General features: G+C 35.7%; 1 protein-coding gene across 1 annotated transcript; it reads left to right on the top strand.

Moving 5' to 3' along the window:
- The first annotated feature begins 60 nt into the window (after nt 1–60).
- LOC134705661 (serine-rich adhesin for platelets-like) lies at nt 61–13,537 on the top strand. Its single transcript, XM_063564380.1, has 11 exons — nt 61–70; nt 422–687; nt 858–993; nt 1,359–1,577; nt 3,300–3,565; nt 3,732–3,867; nt 4,811–5,029; nt 5,540–5,805; nt 7,956–8,091; nt 8,707–8,859; nt 9,033–13,537. Exons 1-11 carry the CDS (start codon nt 61–63, stop codon nt 13,535–13,537), a joined length of 6,312 nt encoding a protein of 2,103 aa, XP_063420450.1.
- Nucleotides 13,538–14,118: the final 581 nt, after the last annotated feature.

Here is a 14,118-nt window from a genome sequence, read left to right as displayed (position 1 = left end):
GTGTTTATACAAATTACTGTAAATTTCGAAATTATTGCAAGCTTTTTATTATTGCGAAAAATGTATCTTGGTGAGTTTCAAAATAAAAAGAACTTGCATTGTGATATCTGATACATAAATCAGCACTCAATATGACTTGTTCAATGTCGAAGAAGACTTTGCTTTTGCGTAAAATGTAAAATTACGTCCTGAGTGTGGAAAACAGGAATCAAATATTCTTTTAATTGTTCATTTAATCATTTAAAGTAGATTTAAATTTAGCTTGAAGAAAACAAATTAACCGTTAAATTTTTACACGTCAAACAATTGATATATATATATATATATCTCCAGTATCTGCTAATGATTGTAATCATGTTTCTTTACTCATTTAAATGTTGTCTTTTGATTATACACGAGGATATGTCTTTGTTTATTATAGAGTGCGTTAAAGTCATGTTGGATGGATCCCAACCATCTGATGTCACAGTAGATAGTTCTTCTAATGCTCCAGGGGATCTACCATCAGATTCACAGAAACCAAAAGGATGGAGTCCAGCTGATACAGACGAAAACCCTAAACTTATCTTTAAGATAAACGATGAAGATGATACATCACAATTGTACTCCATAACTTTTGATGAAACCAATGTTGAATCTGTAATTGTGAAAATCAAACAGGATACAACTGTAATAGATAGAATACCTGTAAGTAATACGATCTTTTATTTCGTCAATTTTTAGAACGAAATATTGAGTAATAAAGTTTCTGCTAAGAAGTACTTTGATAAACAAGCGCATCATAAGAATTCTCCAACAAAGCCCTTAAGCAACGAGATGACGCATAGATGATCATACGAAATTACTTTCTTTTGCAGGTTGACAATTTTGACAGTCCTATCAGTCTAGGTGGAAAACCTGGAAACATCATCGAATTGATTATTAAACCAGACACTACTGATGAGACAACAACAATTAGTAATGTAGTAATTAAGGCATGTTTCGAAGAGATTGGTAAGTAATTATTGAATTTATGTATTATTTATATATAAATGAACATTTTTTTTTATAAAAGAGTGCTTCGTTTCATTATCTTCTTTCTTCGTGTGGGATAAGTGTAAATATTACTCTTTCCGTTTTGTATAGATTCATACTGTCAGTAATTCAGTTTTTAGTAGTATATGCTGTCTACTTTAATGACTTTATTTAGACATCTTTGAGTTGATAAATTTTTTTGTTGTTTTGGGAACACTGGTTATGTGGAATTTTCTTGGGTTTTGGATTCAAATTGATGACTCATATTTTCACTTCTTATGAAACACGTCTCGTCATTGTTTTTCTTTTATATGTTCTGATATTTATTGAATCATTTTTCACAGAAACAACTACTGCTATTACAACAAAAGCTCCTACCACATCAACGACACTAACAACTGGAACCAGTGTCGTAACAACTCCAAGTGTTACTAGTTCTATATTGACACAACCTAGTACTACCACTATCACTACAACACCATCGTCAACTACAGAAACTACTGTCATAACATCTGAAACTACACCAACAGTTTCATCAACAACAACCGTTTTGACAACAACAGGTAATTTCTTTGTCATTTATACATTTTTTTTCTATTTCGGTGTTATCGAGTACTGTCGGGTGGTATGCTATGTTGTACTGTCGATGTTTGTGTTTATACAAATTACTGTAAATTTCAAAATTATTGCAAGCTTTATCAACTTCTCAAATAATACACGATGGTCTTGATGTATAGATTCTGCGTACTGATGTTGTTTATCATCTTAACAACATGTTTTACTGTTCTTTCATTTGTCTTTGTTCTATTATTAATATTACTTTTACTGTTGAATGGTTTTATGTGATATCCGTTTGACGTGGCTCGGTACTTATACATCTCGTCAATGTGTGTGTATTGGCTTTCATTTTTTGGTGATTTGTTTTGTATATGCGAATCTTTGTATTTCTTTTGTTCTTATTACGTGACTCTGTACTTTAAAAGATCCCGTCAGTATTATTTTAGTCTATTATATGCCATTATGATATATTTCTATTATGAATTACTATATACGTTGAACCACAAACGTCAAAATCATTCAATCGCGTAGTGGATTTAACTATTTTTGGATTCTCATAAATTCTACCTATTACTTTTGGACTACTTTAAATCTCGGTCTATTTCTGTAATTTGTTCTTACATACTTTTGATTTTTAACTCTGTATGGTTACATTGCATATGTAAATTTTAAAACTGTTTGTATGCACATTGAACGACAAATTTATGTGACGTATACAAATTTTATGACGTCAGACACTCAAGTCAATCCATGTGTTCGTAGATAGATGTTTTTATGTTCTGTTAAATTGTCCCTTTTAAAATTGTTATGCGATGATGACTGATGTACCCATATCTTGACTATTTTATTAATTGTGAATGTTTATTTAACGCAACATGTAAATATAACGGAATTTGATGAGACTGTTATTAAAGAGAGAGGGTAAGCGCTATAGAACCAGGTTTAATCCACCATTTTCTACATTTGAAAATGCCTGTACCAAGTCAGGAATATGACAGTTCTTGTCTATTCGTTTTTGATGCGTTTTGTTATTTGATTTTGCCATGTGATTATGGACTTTCCGTATTGGTTTTCCTCTGAGTTCAGTATTTTTGTTATTTTACTTTTTATTATTGCGAAAAATGCATCTTGGTGAGTTTCAAAATAAAAAGAACTTGCATTCTGATATCTGATACATAAATCAGCTCGCAATCATTCCGGAAATCGCAAATTATTCTCTTATTATTTCCTATTCATCAAAATTTACAAAAAATATGTATGAACGCAAACATTTCAGAATGTACATTATTCCTTTTCTGTATTAATTTATAAAACAAATGAATAATCTGAATCAATCAGACCAATTTTGACTTCAGATTATTCTCTCTTTTAATAAATTAAGTTTTTTGAGGTCTTTAACTCTGTTTAAACTGAGCTTCGAAAATATGGACGTTGAATTAAATTCAACATGACTTGTTCAATGTCGAAGAAGACTTTGCTTTTGCACAAAATGTAAAATAACGTCCTGAGTCTGGAAAACAGGAATCAAGTATTCGTTTAATTGTTTATTTAATCATTTAAAGTAGATTTAAATTTAGCTTGAAGAAAACAAATTAACCGTCAAATTTTAACACGTCAAACAATTGATATATATATCCAGTATCTGCTAATGATTGTAATCATGTATCTTTACTCATTTGAATGTTGTCTTTTGATTATACACGAGGATATGTCTGTATTTATTACAGAGTGCGTTAAAGTCATGTTGGATGGATCCCAACCATCTGATGTCACAGTAGATAGTTCTTCTAATGCTCCAGGGGATCTACCATCAGATTCACAGAAACCAAAAGGATGGAGTCCAGCTGATACAGACGAAAACCCTAAATTAATCTTTAAGATAAACGATGAAGATGATACATCACAATTGTACTCCATAACTTTTGATGAAACCAATGTTGAATCTGTAATTGTGAAAATTAAACAGGATACATCTGTAATAGACAGAATACCTGTAAGTAATACGATCTTTTATTTCTACCATCTTTAGAACGAAATATTGAATAATAAAGTTTCTGCTAAGAAGTACTTTGATAAACCAGCGCATCATAAGATTTAACAAAACCCTTAAGCAACGAGATGACGCATAGATGATCATAAGACATTTCTTTCTCTTTCAGGTTGACAACTTTGACAGTCCTATCAGTCTAGGTGGAAAACCTGGAAACATCATCGAATTGATTATTAAACCAGACACTACTGATGAGACACCAACCATTAGTAATGTAGTAATTAAGGCATGTTTCGAAGAGATTGGTAAGTAATCATTGACTTTATGTATTATTTATATATAAGTGAATATTTTTCTTATAAAAGAGTGTTTCGTTTCATTATGTTGTGTTTTTTCAGTGTAGATAAAGTATAGATTATTACATGGCATTTTTCATATCAGACCCTCAGACCCTTTATCGGCCTTCGGTCATGATATCGGCACAAGAGCCGCAGGCTTAAGGGATGATATCATGAACGAGGGCCGATAAAGGGTCTGATATGAAAAATGACATGTAATGATCTTTTTATCATATACTTCAGCAGAAGAAATACAGACAAGAACTATTGATTAAAAGTTTTTTTTAATTTAATTGATTTTATTGATATTACAAGCATTTTATTTATCTTGTCACAACATATATTTGCTCCTCAACTATTTTGTGAAAAGTATTAAATCACTTTCGGTTTTCCGCACTGTTTTGTCGTTTTCGAACAAATTTCCGGAAATGCACGAAGTTGCATGTGATAAACGTCACGGAAATGAACGGAAAGGCATGTGATAACATTCCGGAAGCAGAAAATAAAGGTCCCTTTATCAGCCCGCTGATGAAATTCTGAGAAATCTGTTCAATAAACCTAGCAAACCTTTAATAGCCTTTTAATATTTTAAATGTTTATGAACTGTAAAATTTTAGTAATATTTCATACAAGTATATGATAAGTGGAAATATCACTCTTTCCGTTTTGTATATATTCATATTGTCAGTAATTCAGTTTTCAGTAGGATATGCCTTTTACCTTGAGGGCTGTATTAAGACATCTTTGAATTGATAAAATTGTTTGTTGTTTTTGAAACACTGCTTGTTTGGAATCTTCTGGGTTTTTTTATGGATTCAAATTGATGACCATATTTTCACTTCTTATGAAACACGTCTCGTCATTGTATTTCTTTTATATGTTCTGATATTTATTTAATCATTTTTCACAGAAACAACTACTGCTATTACTACAAAAGCCCCTACCACATCAACGACACAAACAACTGGAACCAGTGTCGTAACAACTCCAAGTGTTAGTAGTTCTGTATCGACACAACCTACTACTACCACTATCACTACAACACCATCGTCAACTACAGAAACTACTGTCATTACATCTGAAACTACACCAAGAGTTTCACCAACAACAACCGTTTTGACAACAACAGGTAATTTGTTTGTCATTTTCACTTTTTTTTCTTATTTCGGTGTAAACGAGTTATAATTAATGTTATAATTTTTACTAGTATTTGTGTTTATGCTGATTATTCTTTTGATGTTTTATTGTATATATCAGTTACCTATCTTCCATACATTATTTCAACCAATTTTAAATCATAGATTGTTTTCCATTGTACTAAATTGAGTTTTTGAATTGAGTTAGAGTTAAAGCTGACTGAAAGTATGATACTTGACAAAAAGCAATGAGACGATATACGTCAATGTTGAACAGCCTTTTGTTTTAGTTTAGAAACAAGAATCATTTATTCTTTTCATTTATTGTTGATTTAGTAATCATCACTTTGATTACACTTTGTTAAGACACACTGAAATCAACTGTACCACTTCAGGAATTCAAACAATAAGAAATCATCTTCAGTATATGCAGATGATCGTAAGCCTATTTCTTAATTTGTGTTGATATTGTATTTAAGACAGAATATTTTTCTTTATAACAGAGTGCGCTAAAGTTATGTTGGATGGATCTCAACCAACTGATGTCACGGTAGATAGTTCTTCTAATGCACCAGGAGATGTGGCAGCAGATTCACAGATACAAAAAGGATGGACTCCAGATGATACAGACGAAAACCCTAAACTAACCTTTAAGATAAACGATGCAGATGATACATCAGAATTGTACTCCATAACTTTTGATGAAACTAATGTTGAATCTGTAACAGTTATTGTCAAACAGGATACAACTGTAATAGATAGAATACCTGTAAGTATACCATTAAAAAAAGTAAATTATTGTTTGTCGTGATATTATGCGGCTAACTAAATTAAACTGATATGTTACTTAAAGGTATAATTCCTCTTTTTTTTTTATTTATTTTTATTTAGCTTTAATGAATAATCTTAAGGACATCTTTATCATTTACTCATGTATTGTTTGATATTGGAGGTAAAACCAGTAATCCGTCTGCATATTTGAAAAAAATAATTAAAATCTCCAAGGCCGGTTCTTATAGTCTTTTGTTGATTCAACTGATGTTACTGACTTGATTGTGGCATTTATGTTAAACCTAATTAGTATAATGCAAATTAATTAAAACAACGAATATTTTTGGTTCAAGAAAAATGGCCTTTTTATCAACATATCTTATAAATTAGCTGGATAGAATATATACAAGGCATTGCTTTTGTTTTGTAACAATGAATAAAAACAAAGTGGATATACGAATATTGCAGTAACTGAAATTTTGATATGTCTCAAGACAATTATATTTTGTATGATACGAAAATATCTAAATATTTGTTTTGAAATTTAATAGAAACTATTAACAGGTAAATTACTATTAAAAAAAATGGAAAACAACACGTTTTATAATTTATTGCGTCCGAAGCGCTTTTCTGGATTTACCTTCATCAGGAACGCTCAAAGCCAAATATTTGCAATCCGAAGATGTATAAGTACTGAACGTCGTTGAAGAGCTACATGTCAAAAATACCTAAAATAAATAGCCAAATTACAGCATATAAGCATAAAAATAATTGCATTTGAAATGCATCCTTATGTTTACTGGATTTAGTTTAAGGGTATCGACTAGTGGTTGCATCGGTTCGATATTACTTTAACATTGTTGTCTAGGAATTTTTCAGTTAACAAACATATATAGTTGAATTAGTTTCAAACTGTGAACAGGTTTTTTCATAATAGCATGGTATATTATAATAAGGAGATGTGATGCGATTGCCAATGATACCGCAATCCATCAAAGTTCAAGTAAATGATATATAAGCAATTATAGGCAACCGTACGGTCATTATCAAATAAATAAATTTATCATATTTACCAGGATTAAATTTGGTTTGTACGCAAAACGAGCGTTTTGTCTACAAAAGACTCATCAGTGACTCGAGAATCCCAAAAAGCTGAAAAGGCCAAACAAAGAAAAAAGAACATTGAGGACTAAAATTCAGCTAGGCTTATCTATTTCTGAGGAAGAAAAGCCTCTTATAGTCGGCTTTGATAGGCCCCGACTCGACCAAAAAGTAGGGGCCTCATTAACAACAAACTAATTTACTAAAACAAAATCTGACATGAAACCACCGCAACCACTGATCAACAGGCTTCTTACTTGGAAAAGGCACATAATTAAGAATAGGTCAGAGTTTAACATGTTTCTGAGCGCTCTCGTCCCATAGAACACGGAAATGTGGTGTTACAGCATAAGTTTAGACTAACTTTAAATTCAAAAATAGCTTAACTCATCAGGTCGGCACAAAGCAGAAAATTACCTAGCAAAATATCGTTTCTTTGATAAATAGTTTTTTTCATGAATCTAATTATCATTTGCAATCGTTTTTGTAAAGGGCATTAGTTATGAAATATGCATTCGATCATACCAAAAACCACTCTCAGTATCTTGCTATTTTGTTTGTAATCTTAAGGCCGTACATTGACCTATAATTGTTTTCTTTTATAAATTGTTATTTGGATGAACAGTTGTCTCATTGTCACTCATACCACATTTTCCTATATCTAATTAAGACATACTGATTATTTCTTGAACTTTGATATCAAGGTTTGTGTTCCAAAATAAAGTATGCGGAATTGTTGATTCTATATCTTTCGATAATTAACCACTAAATTAGAAAGTAGTCTTTTCAATTGCTTGTTTTGTTTCGAGTTGTGCAAATATCGTACTGATATAAAAAGTAAACCTTGCACACATAAGTCTTGCAAGAGATTTCTGACAGACACGGATAGAATGTAACCAGACTACACATTGTAACAAAGATATAATCACAACCAAATTCAAACCAGGACTTTGATCAAAAGATAGCAACCATGTTACGCAATCTCTTCTCGTTCAAACTTCCCAAATAGCATCAATTTGTGGTATGAACAGCTAATTTTTATTTCAGGTATTTGAGTTTGATAGTCCTGTTGATCTAAAGGGAGTGTCTGGTAACGTAATTGTACTAAAAATAGTTCCGCAAAATGATCAGTTGTCACCTACTATCAAAAACGTTGTCATAAAGGCTTGTTTTGAACCATCTGGTAAGTTGATAGTTTTGATTAAAAAGGAAATGACAAATTGATTAACATACATGCATTTTCTTAGTTTAATTATAAATTTTAATAAACTTTTATGAACAGATTAGTTTATTACAACTAATTTCCTTTTAAAATGTCATTGTATTCGACAGATAACATATTTTCGATCAATTTTCAAAACGTCTTTGTATTTGGGCAGAGCAGTCTGATGTTTTATATTTCCATTTAATAATTTTCAAACACGAAACAATTTTACACAAGTAGAGGTTAAGTTATCGATATGAGTAAAGCACTTGCTGAACTTTTCAATTAGCGGAAGTGAATTTGAAAATAAACATGACACTGTCGAATATATTGGCATTAGACGTTTATATATTGTGCACAAGACAGGTAGCCTATATCTCAAATTTGTTATTTCATCGTTTTTTTAAGGAAATTTAATTTGCAATCTTAAATGAAACACTGCAAATTTTATTTTGTACTTAGAACACATGTAAGAACATTTTAGCGAAGGCTTTAAAAAAAGTTTTTTGATTATAATGAACCAAGGGAGTCGAATATTGCACTTTATATTTGATAGTTCTTGTAAACAAGATTTTCATTTCTTATTTGAAATAGCAACAACAACAATTGCTGCTACTACACCTTTGACCAGCAAAACAACCATTATTACATCTACTGCTGGATTTTCTACTGCTTCTGAGACTGCTCAGCCTACAACTTTGACAACTGGCACAACAACAGTATCAACCACTTCTGTTGAAACATCAGGTAACTAAGCATCATAAAATCAATGAATTAAGAAAACTAGCTTTTTAAACTGGTAGGTAATAAAAATACACATTCTGGACGTACCATTTATATCTAAAACAAACAAATGTAAATAAATAAAAACATTTACAAAACAAAAAATGTCCAATTCAATTTTCTTTTCTATTTTTCAGCAACACAACCTAGTGTGAGTACATCTGCTGTTACACAACCAAGTGTGAGTACCTCTGCTGCTACACAACCAAGTGTGAGTACATCTGCTGCTACACAACCAAGTGTTAGTACATCTGCTGCTACACAACCAAGTGTGAGTACATCTGCTGCTACACAACCAAGTGTTAGTACCTCTGCTGCTACACAACCAAGTGTAAGTACCTCTGCTGCTACACAACCAAGTGTGAGTACCTCGGCTGTTACACAACCAAGTGTTAGTACATCTGCTGCTACACAACCAAGTGTGAGTACCTCGGCTGTTACACAACCTAGTGTTATTACATCTGCTGCTACACAACCAAGTGTGAGTACCTCTGCTGCTACACAACCAAGTGTGAGTACATCTGCTGCTACACAACCAAGTGTGAGTACATCTGCTGCTACACAACCAAGTGTTAGTACCTCTGCTGCTACACAACCAAGTGTGAGTACATCTGCTGCTACACAACCAAGTGTAAGTACCTCTGCTGCTACACAACCAAGTGTTAGTACCTCTGCTGCTACACAACCAAGTGTGAGTACATCTGCAGCTACAACAACAAGTGTGAGTACCTCTGCTGTTCCAACGACAAGTGTTAGTACTTCTGCTGCTACACAACCAAGTGTGAGTACATCTGCTGCTACACAACCAAGTGTAAGTACCTCTGCAGCTACAACAACAAGTGTAAGTACCTCGGCTGCTACAACGACAAGTGTTAGTACTTCTGCTGCTACACAACCAAGTGTTAGTACATCTGCTGCTACACAACCAAGTGTGAGTACATCTGCTGCTACACAACCAAGTGTGAGTACCTCTGCTGCTACACAACCAAGTGTTAGTACTTCTGCTGCTACACAACCAAGTGTGAGTACATCTGCTGCTACACAACCAAGTGTAAGTACCTCTGCAGCTACAACAACAAGTGTAAGTACCTCTGCTGCTACACAGCCAAGTTTAAGTACTTCTGCTGCTACACAACCAAGTGTTAGTACATCTGCTGCTACACAACCAAGTGTGAGTACCTCTGCTGCTACACAACCAAGTGTGAGTACATCTGCTGCTACAACGACAAGTATTAGTACATCTGCTGCTACACAACCAAGTGTGAGTACATCTGCTGCTACACAACCAAGTGTGAGTACATCTGCTGCTACACAACCAAGTGTAAGTACCTCTGCTGCTACAACGACAATTGTTAGTACTTCTGCTGCTACACAACTAAGTGTTAGTACATCTGCTGCTACACAATCAAGTGTGAGTACATCTGCTGCTACACAACCAAGTGTAAGTACCTCTGCTGTTACACAACCAAGTGTGAGTACATCTGTGGCTACAACGACAAGTGTTATAACATCTGCTGCTACACAACCAAGTATAAGTACATCTGCTGTTACACAACCAAGTGTAAGTACCTCTGCTGTTACACAGCCAAGTGAAAGTACCTCTGCTGCTACAACGACAAGTGTTAGCACATCTGCTGCTACACAACCAAGTGTAAGTACAACTGCTGCTACACAACCAAGTGTTAGTACATCTGCTGCTACAACGACAAGTGTGAGTACATCTGCTGCTACACAACCAAGTATAAGTACCTCTGCTATTACGCAACCAAGTGTTACTACTTCTGCTGCTACAACGACAAGTGTAAGTACATCTGCTGCTACACAACCAAGTGTTAGTACATCTGCTGCTACACAACCAAGTGTGAGTACATCTGCTGCTACACAACCAAGTGTGAGTACGACTGAGGCTACAACAACAGGTATAAGTACCTCTGCTGCTACACAACCAAGTGTAAGTACATCTGCTGCTACAACGACAAGTGTAAGTACATCTGCTGCTACACAACCAAGTGTGAGTACCTCTGCTGCTACACAACCAAGTGTGAGTACCTCTGCCGTTACAACGACAAGCGTTAGTACATCTGCTGCTACACAACCAAGTGTGAGTACCTCTGCTGCTACAACGACAAGTGTAAGTACATCTGCTGCTACACAACCAAGTGTGAGTACATCTGCTGCTACACAACCAAGTGTGAGTACCTCTGCTGCTACACAACCAAGTGTTAGTACCTCTGCTGCTACAACGACCATTGTTAGTACTTCTGCTGCTACACAACCAAGTGTTAGTACATCTGCTGCTACACAACCAAGTGTGAGTACATCTGCTGCTACACAACCAAGTGTAAGTACCTCTGCTGTTACACAGCCAAGTGTGAGTACATCTGTGGCTACAACGACAAGTGTTATTACATCTGCTGCTACACAACCAAGTATAAGTACATCTGCTGTTACACAACCAAGTGTAAGTACCTCTGCTGTTACACAGCCAAGTGAAAGTACCTCTGCTGCTACAACGACAAGTGTTAGCACATCTGCTGCTACACAACCAAGTGTAAGTACAACTGCTGCTACACAACCAAGTGTTAGTACATCTGCTGCTACAACGACAAGTGTGAGTACATCTGCTGCTACACAACCAAGTGTAAGTACCTCTGCTGTTACGCAACCAAGTGTTAGTACTTCTGCTGCTACAACGACAAGTGTAAGTACATCTGCTGCTACACAACCAAGTGTTAGTACATCTGCTGCTACACAACCAAGTGTGAGTACATCTGCTGCTACACAACCAAGTGTAAGTACGACTGAGGCTACAACAACAGGTATAAGTACCTCTGCTGCTACACAACCAAGTGTAAGTACATCTGCTGCTACAACGACAAGTGTAAGTACATCTGCTGCTACACAACCAAGTGTTAGTACATCTGCGGCTACACAACCAAGTGTGAGTACCTCTGCCGTTACAACGACAAGCGTTAGTACATCTGCTGCTACACAACCAAGTGTGAGTACCTCTGCTGCTACAACGACAAGTGTAAGTACATCTGCTGCTACACAACCAAGTGTGAGTACCTCTGCTGCTACAACGACAGGTGTAAGTACATCTGCTGCTACACAACCAAGTGTAAGTACATCTGCTGTTACACAACCAACTGTAAGTACCTCTGCTGCTACACAACCAAGTGTGAGTACATCTGCTGCTACACAACCAAGTGTTAGTACCTCTGCTGCTACACAACCAAGTGTTAGTACCTCTGCTGCTACACAACCAAGTGTGAGTACCTCTGCTGCTACAACGACAAGTGTAAGTACATCTGCTGCTACACAACCAAGTGTAAGTACCTCTGCTGCTACAACGACAAGTGTGAGTACATCTGCTGCTACACAACCAAGTGTGAGTACCTCTGCTGCTACAACGACAAGTGTAAGTACATCTGCTGCTACACAACCAAGTGTAAGTACATCTGCTGTTACACAACCAAGTGTGAGTACATCTGCTGCTACACAACCAAGTGTGAGTACCTCTGCTGCTACACAACCAAGTGTTAGTACTTCTGCTGCTACACAGCCAAGTGTTAGTACCTCTGCTGCTACACAACCAAGTGTAAGTACCTCTGCTGCCACAACAACAATTGTGAGTACATCTGCTGCTACACAACCAAGTGTGAGTACATCTGCTGCTACACAACCCAGTGTGAGCACATCTGCTGCTACACAACCAAGTGTAAGTACCTCTGCTGTTACACAGCCAAGTGTGAGTACATCTGTGGCTACAACGACAAGTGTTATTACATCTGCTGCTACACAACCAAGTATAAGTACATCTGCTGTTACACAACCAAGTGTAAGTACCTCTGCTGTTACACAGCCAAGTGAAAGTACCTCTGCTGCTACAACGACAAGTGTTAGTACCTCTGCTGCTACACAATCAAGTGTTAGTACCTCTGCTGCTACACAACCAAGTGTGAGTACCTCTGCTGCTACAACGACAAGTGTAAGTACATCTGCTGCTACACAACCAAGTGTAAGTACCTCTGCTGCTACAACGACAAGTGTGAGTACATCTGCTGCTACACAACCAAGTGTGAGTACCTCTGCTGCTACAACGACAAGTGTAAGTACATCTGCTGCTACACAACCAAGTGTAAGTACATCTGCTGTTACACAACCAAGTGTGAGTACATCTGCTGCTACACAACCAAGTGTGAGTACCTCTGCTGCTACACAACCAAGTGTTAGTACTTCTGCTGCTACACAGCCAAGTGTTAGTACCTCTGCTGCTACACAACCAAGTGTAAGTACCTCTGCTGCCACAACAACAATTGTGAGTACATCTGCTGCTACACAACCAAGTGTGAGTACATCTGCTGCTACACAACCCAGTGTGAGCACATCTGCTGCTACACAACCAAGTGTGAGTACCTCTGCTAATACACAACCAAGTGTAAGTACCTCTGCTGCTACACAACCAAGCGTAAGTGTAGTGACCGAAACACAAACAACTGCTGGCCCAAAAACTGGATCTACTGCTGGATTTTCTACACCTTCTGAAACAGCTCAACCTACCACTTTAACAACTGGTACAACAACGACTTCCACTACTGTTTCAACGACAAGTACAGGTAAGGCTTCACTTAAGTTCTAGGAAATATGCAGAGTTATGTGATATGATTACGTTTTGGGAAGCGTACTCGACTTCCTACATGATGTATCTATGTTAACTATATATTTCATATATTGTTTGTCAGGGTATAAGGTTAGTCAGTTTGTTAAGAGTACAGGGTTAGTCAGGTTACAGGGTTTGAAGGGTTTACTTGATATAGTTGTCAAGCTAGAATTTAAAGATAAACTCAACACATACATGTTCTACGTTTTGGAATAAATTATTATTATAGTTGGCCAATAACGTGGCTGATCAGAAATAACCATGTTAAGTTGTACTTTAACAAAATAAATTAACTGTCACACTTTAACACTACAAAATATAAATACATTTATCTCAATTATCTGCTAATGATTGTAATCATGTATCTTTACTCATTTAAATGTTATCTTTTGATTATACAAGAGGATATTTCTTTGTTTATTACAGAGTGCGTTAAAGTCATGTTGGATGGAGCCCAACCATCTGATGTCACGGTAGATAGTTCTTCTAATGCTCCAGGGGATCTACCATCAGATTCACAGAAACCAAAGGGATGGAGTCCAGCTAATACAGACCAAAAC

Source organism: Mytilus trossulus, chromosome 2, assembly GCF_036588685.1.
Source record: "Mytilus trossulus isolate FHL-02 chromosome 2, PNRI_Mtr1.1.1.hap1, whole genome shotgun sequence".
Classification (NCBI taxonomy): Eukaryota; Metazoa; Mollusca; class Bivalvia; order Mytilida; family Mytilidae; genus Mytilus; species Mytilus trossulus.
This window is presented reverse-complemented; position numbering and strand designations above follow the sequence as displayed.